The sequence below is a fragment of the Saccopteryx bilineata genome, chromosome 3, assembly GCF_036850765.1.
Source record: "Saccopteryx bilineata isolate mSacBil1 chromosome 3, mSacBil1_pri_phased_curated, whole genome shotgun sequence".
In the NCBI taxonomy this organism is placed as follows: Eukaryota; Metazoa; Chordata; class Mammalia; order Chiroptera; family Emballonuridae; genus Saccopteryx; species Saccopteryx bilineata.
Window position 1 is genome coordinate 168,311,457 of NC_089492.1, and position 12,839 is coordinate 168,324,295.

At 43.6% G+C, this 12,839-nt stretch overlaps 1 protein-coding gene across 2 annotated transcripts in view; it reads left to right on the top strand.

Annotated features, from left to right (window-relative positions):
• NPAS2 (neuronal PAS domain protein 2) overlaps positions 1–12,839 on the top strand; it is a 274,339-nt gene that overhangs the window by 119,844 nt on the left and 141,656 nt on the right. For both annotated transcript variants that reach the window (XM_066268232.1, XM_066268233.1), the window contains exon 2: positions 5,231–5,284. In XM_066268232.1, coding sequence (XP_066124329.1) covers positions 5,253–5,284 — 32 coding nt within the window. In that variant the 5' untranslated portion in view covers positions 5,231–5,252. The remainder of the gene's footprint in view (positions 1–5,230; positions 5,285–12,839) is intronic.

A 12,839-nucleotide genomic window follows, 5' to 3' on the forward strand; every position in this document is an offset into this window, starting at 1 on the left:
TTTATAAAACAACTTACTATAGTTAAATCTATCTTTTTATTTATACTTTGGTTGTTCCACTACTGCCCACCATGAAAGCTGGAACGCCCACTAGTGGGCGGTAGGGACCAGGTTGACTACCACTGGTCTAGACAAAGAGGGTGAGGTATCCAGAAATGTGACTGTCTTCCATTTCATGAATGTGGCTTGTTCACAGGGATGTACTCTTTTATTTATACCCTAGGGATGCTTCCTGTTGGGTGGACTAGGCCTTTCTCAGGATGCCCTCTCCCAGGCCTTCTGCAGCATCAGTGACTATCGTTCAGAGTCTGTACTTGCCCCTAGAGATGTACACACAAGGGTAGGCCACTGACAGAGAAGTGACGTCTGGCAGTCATAGAGGGTGTGTCCAGGTACAAGGCCACACAGACAGATCTGGATGCCAAATCTGGGTGCTGATTTCCCAGCCCTCAGCTTAGATCTAACCATACTTGTGTGTCATGTGGGGATGACCATCCAGGTGGCTTGGGTAGACCTTAGAGCTGCCCCATCCCAGAAGAAGCCTCCAGGGATGCACCCACCTTCCCAGGTGCAATCACCTCAGTTGAATTATGCCGTTAGAGACCCAACAGAAGGAATACAGTGGATCTGACTTCATGGATCCCTTTAAAAAATGAATACATTAGAGACAATAAGTGAAATAGTCTCAGAGCTGTAGGCAGAGAGCTCCTGCAGAATCGTCCTGCAGCCCTGAGCTCAGCACAGATGGTGGGCAGGAGCTCCCTGACTTTTCAAGAGAACAGACTGCATTCTCTATTTAAATTGTAAAGAAAATAGTGATTGCAATGGAGAGGAGTGAAGTCTGTTTTGTACCAACGAGATGGGTGGCATTAAGCTTTTAAGGTCCTGGCCACTCTTATTTCAAAGTCATGGTTTCTGACCACGGTACTCTGGGAAAGGAGGCCTTTAATCTTTTTACCCAAGCTCATCCTCTGCTAAGGGCTTTGTATAAATGAGGTGTCCTGATGGGTTCTTCTATGGATGGTGGGACATGAGTACCAGCCCACATTTACAGATGAGACAGCCATTCTCCAGGCTCTGTCTAAGCTACCGTACTAAGTGAAAGAAGTAGTATGGAGGACACTCAAACCTAGATCTTGATAGTTCCCAGATTAACTTCTCCTCCTCCCACAGTTAGCAGTTCATATGAAACATCTCACGGCCCTGGCCAGTTGGCTCAGAGGTAGAGCGTCAGCCTGGCATGTGGAAGTTCTAGGTTCGATTCCTGGCCAAGGCCCATAAGAAAAGCGCCCATCTGCTTTTCCACCCTTCCCCCTCTCCTTTCTCTCTATCCCTCTCTTCCCCTCCTGCAGTCAAGGCTCCATTGGAGCAAAGTTGGCCCAGGCGCTGAGGATGGCTCCATGGCCTCCCCATCAGGCACTAAAAAAAATGACTCCTGTTGCAACAGAGCAACAGCCCCAGATGAGCAGGTACGTCCTTATCCCCAGCCACTGCCAGGCTTCTCCCTAGGAGATGTATGTACTTCTTGAGGCTTGCCAGGGCCTCACTGAGCCAGATTCTGAGAAGAAACTGAGATGAGATCCACCTCAGCAAGCTTCTGTGACCCTGTGAAAATTATACCACAAGCAGCCCTGGCTGGTTGGCTCAGCAGTAGAGTAGTGGCCTAGCATGTGAATTCATGTGAATGTCAATTCCCAGTCAGGGCATACAGGAGAAGCGAAGCAACCATCTGCTCTGCCACCCCTCCTGCTTCTCTCTCTCTCTCTCTCTCTTTCTCACTTTCTCTCCTCCCCTCCTGCAGTCATGGCTCCAATGGCTGGAGCAATTTGGCCCTGGGCACTGAGGAAAGCTCCATGGCCTCAGGCACTGAAATTGCTCTGTTGGAGCATCAGCCCTATATGGGCAAAGCATTGCCCTGTAGGGGGCTTGCAAGGTGGATCTTGGGTGGGGCATTTGTGGGAGTCTGTCTCTGCCTTACTGCCTCCCACCTCTCACTTAAAAAAATACACACACACACACACACACACACACACACACACACACACCCCATAAGCTTCTCCAAGGTCAACACTGAGGCAATGTCTGTAAAAATCATGGTTCCCCTTTCTAACAGTCTGATGATTCATTATTCAGGGGATTGGTGACACAGCAATGAAGGAACGACTGGAGAAAGTTTGAAAACTTGCCATTAAGTAAATATACAATGACATCATTTGGTCAGCAAAAAATTTCCAAAATAAAAATCATCACGGTATCTGGGTAGGAGAGTCATCCCAACATGGTGTATATTTCTTGCCACCTTTAGAATGTCTATTCCAATCAGTTAACATTCCTTCTAGAGGACCCCTTTCTAAAGTGTTTATGTTAGATTGCACACTGTAAACATGAGTTAACTAGAGAGTTTGATGGGTTACCGTGTGTGGTCAGGTGTGGACATTAGGGGCCTATACAAAATCAGCAGAAGAGGGAAAAGGAGATTTATGAGTCATACTCAGAGCTGATCCAATGAAAGCCTTTGTTGGGAACTGCTGTACACTGAAATGAATCCATAGAATACTTTCCAACCCAGTATCTCTACTCCATTTAATGGTTCATCACAATGTTCTTTTGGGCCCAGGAACTCTCATCCTAATTGTGCTCAAGTTTGCAAGGAGAGCAAAAGAAAAAGAAGATGCCCTTGAGACAAGAGGTCAAACTTGTTTTGGTTGTGAAATGTTGGGTTTGCTATCAGAATAATTAAATATCAAATAACATCATTAAAATTCCCATACACCCAAAGGAATCTAGAGATGCAATGCCATTATTATCAAGGTACCAATCATGTATTTCACAAAACTTGAACAAATATTTTAAAAATTTATACAGAACCACAAGAGACCCCAATTAGCAATAGTAATCTTCAGAAAGAACAAAGTTGCAGTAATCACATTACCTGCTATCAACTAAGGTCAGAGTAATCAAAACAGCATGGTATTAACATAAAAACAGAAACATAGGTGGATGGAACAAAACAAAGAGACCAGAAATAAACCCATGCCTTAATAGTCAATTAATATTTGACAAAGGAGGCAAAAACACACATCTAAAATATTTACTAGATGGCCCTTCACAGAAAAGTGTTGCCAACTCCCGCTTCTGGAGGACATACCTTTCCGTTGATGTTTCAAGGAGCCTTCTCAAGAGACCCAGCAGTGAGCTGCCAGTTCCCAGGGGTCCCTGTCCCCTGTGTGATTAATTACTTTCCCACTTTGCTGCTAACACACTGTGGGACCCAAGACCTGTGTAGTATAAGAAAATAGTACCTCTGCTGGTCCCTCTTCATCAAGGCCAGAGTTCCAATCAGTTGTGTAATAGGTGGCTATGAAAAAAAATTGTTCTAGGCCCTGGCCAGTTTGTTCAGTGGTAGAGTGTTGGCCCAGCATGTAGATGTCCCAGGTTAGATTCCTGGTCAGGGCACACAGGAGAAGCTCCCATCTGCTTTGCCACCTCTCCTCCTCTTCTTTCTTTCTTTCTCTCCCTCCCCCCCCTCCACTCGTAGTCATGGCTCAATTGGAACAAGTTGGCCCAGGCACTGAGGATGGCTCCATGGCCTTGCCTCAGGCACTAAAAATAGCTTGGTTGCCAAGCAACAGAACAGCGACCCCAGATGGGCAGAGCATTGCCTGGTACAGGACTTGCCAGGTGGATCCTGATTGGGGAGTGTGCAGGAGTCTGTCACCCTGCCTTCTGCTTCTCACTTAAGGAAAAAAAAAAGGTAAATTAAAAAAAAAAAAAAATATATATATATATATATATATATATTAGGGTGGTGAATACAATGTGCAGATGATATATTATAAAACTTAGAACTATATACCTGAAACCTATATAACTTTTATTAATATCACCCCAATAAATTTAATAAAATAATAAAATATAAGGAGGGAGGTGCACCCATGTTCGTAGCAGCACTACTCACAGTAGTCAAAGGTGAAAGCAATTTCGTATCCATCAATATACAACTGGATAAACAAACAGTGGTTATACGTTATTCATGCTTAAAAAGGAAGGAAACTCTGACACATGTTATAACATGATGAACCTTGGAGACATTATGGTAAATGAAATAAACAGAAGGAAAATTAACTGTGTGGTTCCATTTAGAAGAGGTACCTAGAGTAGTCAAGTTCACAGACAGAAAGTGAAATGATGGTTGCCAGGAGTTGGATGTGCGGGAAGGATGGGGAGTTAGCATTTAATAGGCAGAGTTTCAGTTTTATCAGATGGAGAGCTCTGGAAATGGGTGGTGGGTACAATTGCACAACAACATGAATGTACTTAATTCCAGTGAACTATAGTTTAAAAGTGATAAATTTTATGTTATGTGTACTACACAATTTTTTAAGTTAAAAACAAAAACAAACAAAGCACGGCAAAGGCACGGGCAATGATAAGTGTGACAAAACATTAGGGACACAGAGCTTCTGTGGCAGGTACTACCAGGAAACTTGGCCTTGGGGACTTCTCTGCATGCAGGTCAGTTAAGCAGAGCAGCCTGGAGAAGTAGAGTTGCAGGTGGTAAGGTTGCCTCTGATGACTTTGGACTGCAATGACATTTCTGGGTTGTTACTTGATGTTCACACCTGTGTGCCTTGACTGTCTAGGGAAGTGTGAATGCCTTAAAGGAAGAACTATGACTTAAACTTCTTTGGGGTCCCCATTCCTTGAGGCTGCCTTATAAGAGAGGTTTATGTATTTGAATGATCAGATAAACAAATCAGTGCTCACCTTTAGCATGTCATGGGAAATCTGCAGGTTTAAGGCTGAGATAAACAGATTCTTCATTCAGCTGGGTCTAGATAACATCTCTCACAGTGTGATCTGGAGACCTCTGGGAGGCCCACGATGTCAAAACAGTTTTCTAATATTAAAAAATTACTTGACTTCTTTTTACATTCATGAGTGTGCAGTGGACTTTTCTGGATGTTCCTTGACATCTGATGAATTCATCGCTCTGATGCCTAATGGAATAAGTGCTGCATATTTAAGATTTCTCAGTTTTAACACACATACACCAGAGCTCTTTAAAGTCCTCAATAATTTGTGAGTGTGTAAAGGGTTGTTTGGACCAAAAAGTTTGAGAATCTCTGAACGAAGGCATGTGGGTTAGAGAAGACTAAAATAAAGATGACCAGAAAGACCTGGAAGAAAGAGGTAGAAGCCCATGGTAATCGTATGTTCTCTTTTGCAGGAAAAACTGCATAAAAAATCTAATGGATGAAGATGAGAAAGACAGGGCAAAGAGGTAAGAGGGGCCCTCTTCCTGCCTCGGTGTATTCTGTGTGGCGGCCAGTCTGAACCTGGCTTGTCTTCACTGAGTGCAGAGGAAAATTCAGCAAGCACAGCAGCAGGAACCTGCCTTCTGTGCCCACCTCACTGGAGATGTAGCAGTGCTCTAGTGAAAAATCTAGACCAGCTCCCTCGGTTTTGTTCCTTATCCTGAAATTACTCATTGTCTGGGACTTGCCAACTGGTTTGTATTTTTAACATTTCCATGTGGTAACCCTGTTGACCTGGGTCTACTTTCAGAGGCCTCTGGTCACTGCCTTTCCAAGATAGACACTGCCTGGCAAGGCAGCCAGACTGGAACCAGGCAGTACCTTGCTTCAAATCCTGATTCTGGTGTCAGGAAGCTGTGTGGCTTTAAACAGTGATAGTAATAATCATTCCCATACATTGAACATGCAGTAATCACCTGCATTGTTAAACACTTCCAGATGTGTTATGTCAGTTTCCCCGTCTGTAACTGGAGATATGGTGACCTTGCACTATTGTTAACCAGAAATACCAGTTTGATAGCTGGTGTGTCAGAGCTGTGATAACCTGTCTATGCTATTCTCTCACTGGACACTCATTAAATATTTACTATATATGAAGGGTCATTAAGTTGACATTTTGAATGTAAAGGTTCCGGGTAACATCCAGTTAGATGTTATCGATTTCACATGATTTGCCTGTGCTGGCAGTTACTGTGCTAGGTTCTAGGGAATAAAGGTGAGTCAGGGACCTGCTGCCCATGTAGTGGGCACAAGTGAATAAGGTGATTGGCAGGCTGTATAGATCACTGGGTCCAGGAGGGCAGGTGCAGTGTAGAGAGCTATGGCACACCAAGAGGACTAGCCTCCTTCCTGTCATCTCCTTCTTTTCTGTTCCTGTCACTGTATGTTCCAGATCCCTCCGACCTGTGAAAGCCTCTCATGTGCCTGCATCCCTGAAGGGTTTGCTCACTTCCCTTCATAGAACCCACAGCCTGGTTTGTCACTTACAATACTGCGGACAAAGCCCACTGGGGGTGAGGATGACGGAGACAGAGAGACCCGACTCCGGGGACCAGGTTCAATGACGCAGATCCACTTTATTCAGGAAATAGACTATCTTATATACAAAGGTTCAGCCTATAGGGTGTTACAGTGTATTCTTCACAGCCAGTGGCTAAAAATGTCAGGGAGCTTCCTGGTTGGCACTGAGTTACCTTCCCACAGTGGGTGAGCTTTCTCCTGGGTGTGCCTAGGAGGGTTTCAGGTGTTGGAGTGTTCTCACAGCATTGCATCGCATCAGCCACAGCTGCTAGGAATGCGCTCTGCGCTCTACCTACACAATCCTACACAAATAATGGGGCCCTCAGACTTCTAGGCCAGCCAGTGTTGTGGCTGCAGGGGCTCCTGTCCTTCCACGTCACCTGGGAGTGGGGATGAGAACAAAACATCCTAGCAGCTTCAGACCTGCTATACTCGAGTCGGGGGACACAAAGGGAGTCTGTATTGGTTGTTAATTTCCCAAGTATTTTCTTTACCAAAAAAATCATGGAGCAGAAAAAACAGTCAGAGGTGTAGATGAAATGGTAGATCAGCGCTGCGGTTCTGGGTACTCTTACCTCTTATTCTCCATATGTTTGAAATTTAAACAAGCAACAATACGAATACTTCTCAGCTTGTTCTGAAATAACAGACCCTTGATTTGGCTCCTAAATAGTGCTTTTCAGACTTTAGGCTACAAGCTAGTAGGCTTGTAAAATCCACGTAGTCCCAAGTAACACACAAACAATCTAGACCAGACCAGACAAAAAGAGAGCTCTCCTGCTCTTCTCTTGTGGGCGGGCAGTTTGCAGTTTTCTCCTCTGGGATACTGTGCCTCTTAGTTCTGCCCAGGTAGCTGTGAACAGAGAGCTGGAGGCAGAGATCTTACTGCACTCCCAGCCAGTCCTGTCCTAGCTGATAAATTCTAGCAAACCCCTTCTCCTTCTAAACCTCTGCTTTCTTATCTGCAGCACCAGGGTAATCATTTCTGTCCTGCTCACAGACTCTTGGATTATTTTGGGAATCAGCCACAAAATATACCAGGAAGCTCTTTTTTTATGTATCAATTACTACATGTGGGTGAAAATGCCTGACATTTTACAATAACACATTTACAAGGTGTTCTCTTCAGCAATAATGAAAAGACTGGTGCCTGACCTGTGGTGGCATAGTGGATAAAGCATCAACCTGGAAATGCTGAGGTCGCCGGTTCAAAACCCTGGGCTTGCCTGGTTAAGGCACATATGGGAGTTGATGCTTCCAGCTCCTCCCTCCTTCTTTCTCTCTGTCTCTCTCTTCTCTCTCTCTCTCTCTCTCTCTCTCTCTCTCTCTCTCTTTCTCTCCCTCTCTCTCTCATCTCTAAAAATAAATAAATTTTAAAAAGTTTAAAAAAAAGACTGGTGGTGGTGGCCTGTGTTCACTGAGCGCTTCCTGGGTACCTCACCTTTCAGGGATGGCAGCAATGGGCTAATAAGCACTTTCATATGCATTATCTCCTATCATCTCCTCAACATTTCTTTGAAGTATGTATGTATCATGCTGTTCTCACTTGACATTCCACAAGTTTAACTCGTCAAATACCCTAAAGCTCTAAAAAGTGGCAGAAGGGGAAGTTATATACAGGCTTCTTAGGCCTTAGACTCTATTCTTCTTCCTCATATCACAAGCAAACTTTGCCGTATCAGAACCAGTAGAGCGTCAGCCTAGCATGTGAAAGTCTTGGGTTCAATTCCCAGTCAGGGCACACAGGAGAAGCAACCCCCTGCTTCTCCACCCCTACCCCTTCTCTCTCTCTCTCTCTCTCTCTCTCTCTCTCTTTCTCTCTCTCTTCTCTCTCTCTGTCCTCTTCTCCCACAGCCATGGCTCAAGTGGTTTGAGCAAAATGGCACCAGGTACTGAAGATGGCTCCATGGCCTTGCCTCAGGTGCTGAAATAACTCGGTTGCTGAGCAACAGAGCAGCAGCTTCAGATGGGCAGAGAGTATCAGCCCCAGACGGGGGTTGCTGTGTGGATCCCGGTTGGGATGCATGCGGGAGTCTGTCTCTCTGCCTCCCAGCCTCTCACTTAATTAAATTAAATTAAAAAACCTAGTTCAGTCTATCTCACAGTTCCAAACAGAGAGTTGTACCCTGATCTGACTTTGGAGTCCACGAGAGTTTCGTTTTTGCCAATAATATCTTTAACGAAACACCCCCAACCCCCTGGCTCAGCTTTCCTCTCTGCTGCACTGCTTACCTGGAAATCAATCAGACTGAATGCAGTCTCTTTCCATTCATTCCAATTCATATTTTCTTTGATCCCAGGGCACACACACCCCTGATTTGGAAGCCTCCCTGCACAGATGAGGTGCTAGTGAGGCTGCTGGCCCTCACTCCCCTCTTGTCTTCCAAATGTTTAGTAATACCCAGACCTCTCTGCCTTAACCCTTGGGAAACACAAGGACAAAATAGACTCAATCCTAACATTGTATCAGTTTCAGAGCCTCTTGTTTGGCAGTTTTTATAGCAGGAGTATGGGAAGCTCTACCCCTAATCCCACCTGGAGGCATGATAGGAATTGTTCTCACTCACAGGGTATTTCTGATGCCATTAGAAATGTTTAGGTTTAGATCAAAGTGCTCATTTTCTCTGGGAAGCGTACTATGTTTGGCAAGAATTCCAAAGCTTTAGGGAATTCATAGTTTGTGTGGATCTTTGGTCAAATTTTCTGAACCAGGACACAGCTGCACTTCCTTCTATGAATTTCTGTGTAAATCCAGAGAGTATTAATTGAGTGTCCATTGTGTACTCAGAACTATGGGCTATTTTCTTTAGGAAAGAGGCAAAAACATGGTCCTTACCTAAAAAAGGAAACAATTTTTTTTTTTTTTTTAAATGCTTTTTTTTTTTTTTTTTTTTAAGATTTTATTTATTCATTTTAGAGAGGGGGGAAAGAGAGAGAGAGAGAGAAGGGGGGAGGAGCAGGAAGCATCAACTCCCATATGTGCCTTGACCAGGCAAGCCCAGGGTTTTGAACCGGCAACCTCAGCATTTCCAGGTTGACGCTTTATCCACTGCGCCACCACAGGTCAGGCACAATTTTTTTTAATAATTTTATTTTTTAATGGGGCGACATCAATAAATCAGGATACATATATTCAAAGATAACATGTCCAGGTTATCTTGTCGTTCAATTATGTTGCATAACCATCACCCAAAGTCAGATTGTCCTCTGTCACCTTCTATCTAGTTTTCTTTGTGCCCCTCCCCCTCCCCTTTCCCTCTCCCTCTCCCCCCTCCCCCCGTAACCACCACACTCTTATCAATGCCTCTTAGTTTCACTTTTATGTCCCACCTACGTATGGAATAATGCAGTTCCTGGTTTTTTCTGATTTACTTATTTCACTTCGTATAATGTTATCAAGATCCCACCATTTTGCTGTAAATGATCCGATGTCATCATTTCTTATGGCTGAGTAGTATTCCATAGTGTATATGTGCCACATCTTCTTTATCCAGTCATCTATTGATGGGCTTTTTGGTTGTTTCCATGTCCTGGCCACTGTGAACAATGCTGCAATAAACATGGGGCTGCATGTGTCTTTACGTATCAATGTTTCTGAGTTTTTGGGGTATATACCCAGTAGAGGGATTGCTGGGTCATAAGGTAGTTCTATTTTCAGTTTTTTGAGGAACCACCATACTTTCTTCCATAATGGTTGAACTACTTTACATTTCCACCAACAGTGTATGAGGGTTCCGAAAAGGAAACAATTTGATAGAGATAATGAGGCTCACATTTTACCATTTTGTATTCCAGTCATTGACATGTCCTTTTAATTTGAGGTGACATCATTCTCTTGTGTGTGTGGTTACCCAGAAAGTGGTGTGTGTAGCAGGAAGTACACAGCTTAGAATCACACAGGCTTGGTTTTTATTTTTGTCACTTTTACTGTCTGACCTTGGACAAGTCATTAAACTGCTCTGTAGCCTCAATTTCTTCCTCTGAAAAATGGGAGTGGAACAGTAGCAGCTTCTTACCAGGATTACTGCAGGAACTAAATGCAGCTGTGTGTAAGCCCCTGGCATGGTACAGAGTACACAGTGCTGATGAGAAAAGCTGAAATTTAAGGAGCACTCAACTATGTGCCTGCAGCAGTGTGCAGGCATTAACTCTCCAATCCTCACCACGCCCCTTTGACATACATTCTTATTAGTCCCATTTTACAGTTTAGAAAGCTGAGGCTTAGGGCTCATGTTGCCACTCTGTGGCAGGCAGGGACTCAAAGTCAGGCATCATTTACTCAAGTCTGGACCCCAGCAACTTCTCATGACAGCCCTGAAAGCTGCTGCTTTATATTCACCATATGCCCCAGTGCCAGGGACAGAAAGTGTTGATAAGAATCCTTGTATCTCAAAGACAGCCAGTTTTTCTAGATTTGCAGTATTGTAATATATAGCTGGTTCTGGCCCTGGCTGGTTGGCTCAATGCATTAAGCGTCAGCCTGGAACGTGGACATCCCAAGTTCGATCCCTAGTCAGGGCACACATGAGAAGCAACCATCTGTTTCTCCCTCTTCTTTCTCTCGTCTCCTGTCACAGCCAATGGCTCAATTGGTTCAAGTATTGGCCCCAGGCACTGAGGACAGCTCATCTGATTTAAGCACTGGCCCCAGACAGGTGTTGCCAGGTGGGTCCCAATCGGGGTGCATGTGGGAGTCTGTGTATCTCCCCTCCTCTAACTTAAAAAAAAATACAGCTGGTTCCACTTTTTGATAGAACTGAACACTAAGAAGAAACTGTTTAATGTGAACCTCTTTATTTGACCCAATATTAAATGGTAGCGCATCAACATTAATTAAATTTGTATTATCTCCTGTGGATTGAGAAGTTCTGTTTCCATAACCATGTATATTTTGTTGAAGGAAGGAGGTTGGGTGTTGAGTTTAGAGCTGCCTTTTGTTAATAGAAACCAAGAGTGCTAGGCAAAAGTAGATGATTTGGGGGTTCTCAATAGTGTGAATGCTGGTTCTGAAACACAAACTAAACAGTTTATTATTCTTTGATTTAATCCTTAGTCCCTGATTAAGTGGTTTAGGGAAGAGAGACAAGTTTACAAGACAAGAAGTACAAAGCCTATATATGTGTAAGTTTTGCAGAACCAGATGTTGCGGAAGAAAAAGTTTCAGCCATTGGGAGACAGGCTATTTCTTATTCCTCCAGGAGTAGTTTGTTGATGTGAACCAATGACTGAGACCATGCTGTCACTCTCCCATCAGTATTTGCTAACTAACTAATGTGAGCAACTGGGAGGTAAAGAAGAGGTACATAGATGATAGCATTGCCCTGCTCTTAGAGATCTTGAAGGCAAGCAAGGGAGGCCTTCTTGAACATGAGCTTTATAAAGGGAAAAGATTGTGTCCGGTGGGGTCTGTGCTGTGCCTAGCTGCTTGGTGATCAGAATTTTTAAGCTCTACTATCTCAGTGTGCATTCCTAGTAAGGACTATAGTTAAGAGGAGAGACTGACCTTGTTTTACTGTTTTATTTCTCTAGATGTAAATTCTGTATAGTTCTGAAGGGAAAGACTGATCCAGTCCATGAAGGTTGTAGCCAACTTATATAAATTTCCTGATCCCTGTGCGCAGGTTCGGGGTGTGTGGAAAAGCCTGGCCCTGTGTATGTGTTTGATGTTCCCAGCCAGCGCCTGTTGGACGCATTCAGCTGGGATTTTCTTTCACATACTCTTGACTGGATGTTATATACATCATCTTAGCCAGAACACAGGGGGAAAAAAGGTAGTAAAATTTTTTGAGGCTTAATTTCTGTTTGTTTTATTTGGTGATTAAGGCAAGAGCATGCATTGTGAGAACATGAAAGTGTTAGAGGATGCATAATTCATTCATATTTCCTTGCAATTTCCACATGAATGATTCTGAATTCAAAACAAAGGGAAAAGTACAGCTGTACTTGCAGGCAGAATGCGAAACAAAAGAATGGGAAAGGGATCACCCTGTCTTTGGGGCTTTTGCTTTTTATCTTAGTGGGTTACTGCATTGGCTACGAAGAACTGTCAGAAGGAGAATGTGTGCCTGTTAGGCTTAAATTATATTTAATGGGGTGACATTGATCAATAATAGTACATAGGTTTCAGGTGACTATCTCTATAGCATTTGAACTGTTTGATTTTGTTGTGGGCCCATTGCCCAGTCAGTCATTTTTCATCACCATGTAGTTGTCTCTCTTTATTCCCTTGCCCCCACCCTTAACACACAACCCTTCCCCCTGGTAAGCACTTCAATTTTACCTATGTTAGGGAATCTCAGTTTTATATCCACCAATGTGTGAAATCATATAGTTTTTAGATTTCTAATTTACTTATTTCACTCACTATGATGTTATCAAGGTCCATCCATGTTGTCATAAATGGCAATATATTGTCATTTCTTATGGCTGAGTAGTATTCCATTGTATATGTGTACCACATCTTCTTTATCCGATCCTCTATCAAGGGACACTTTGGTTGTT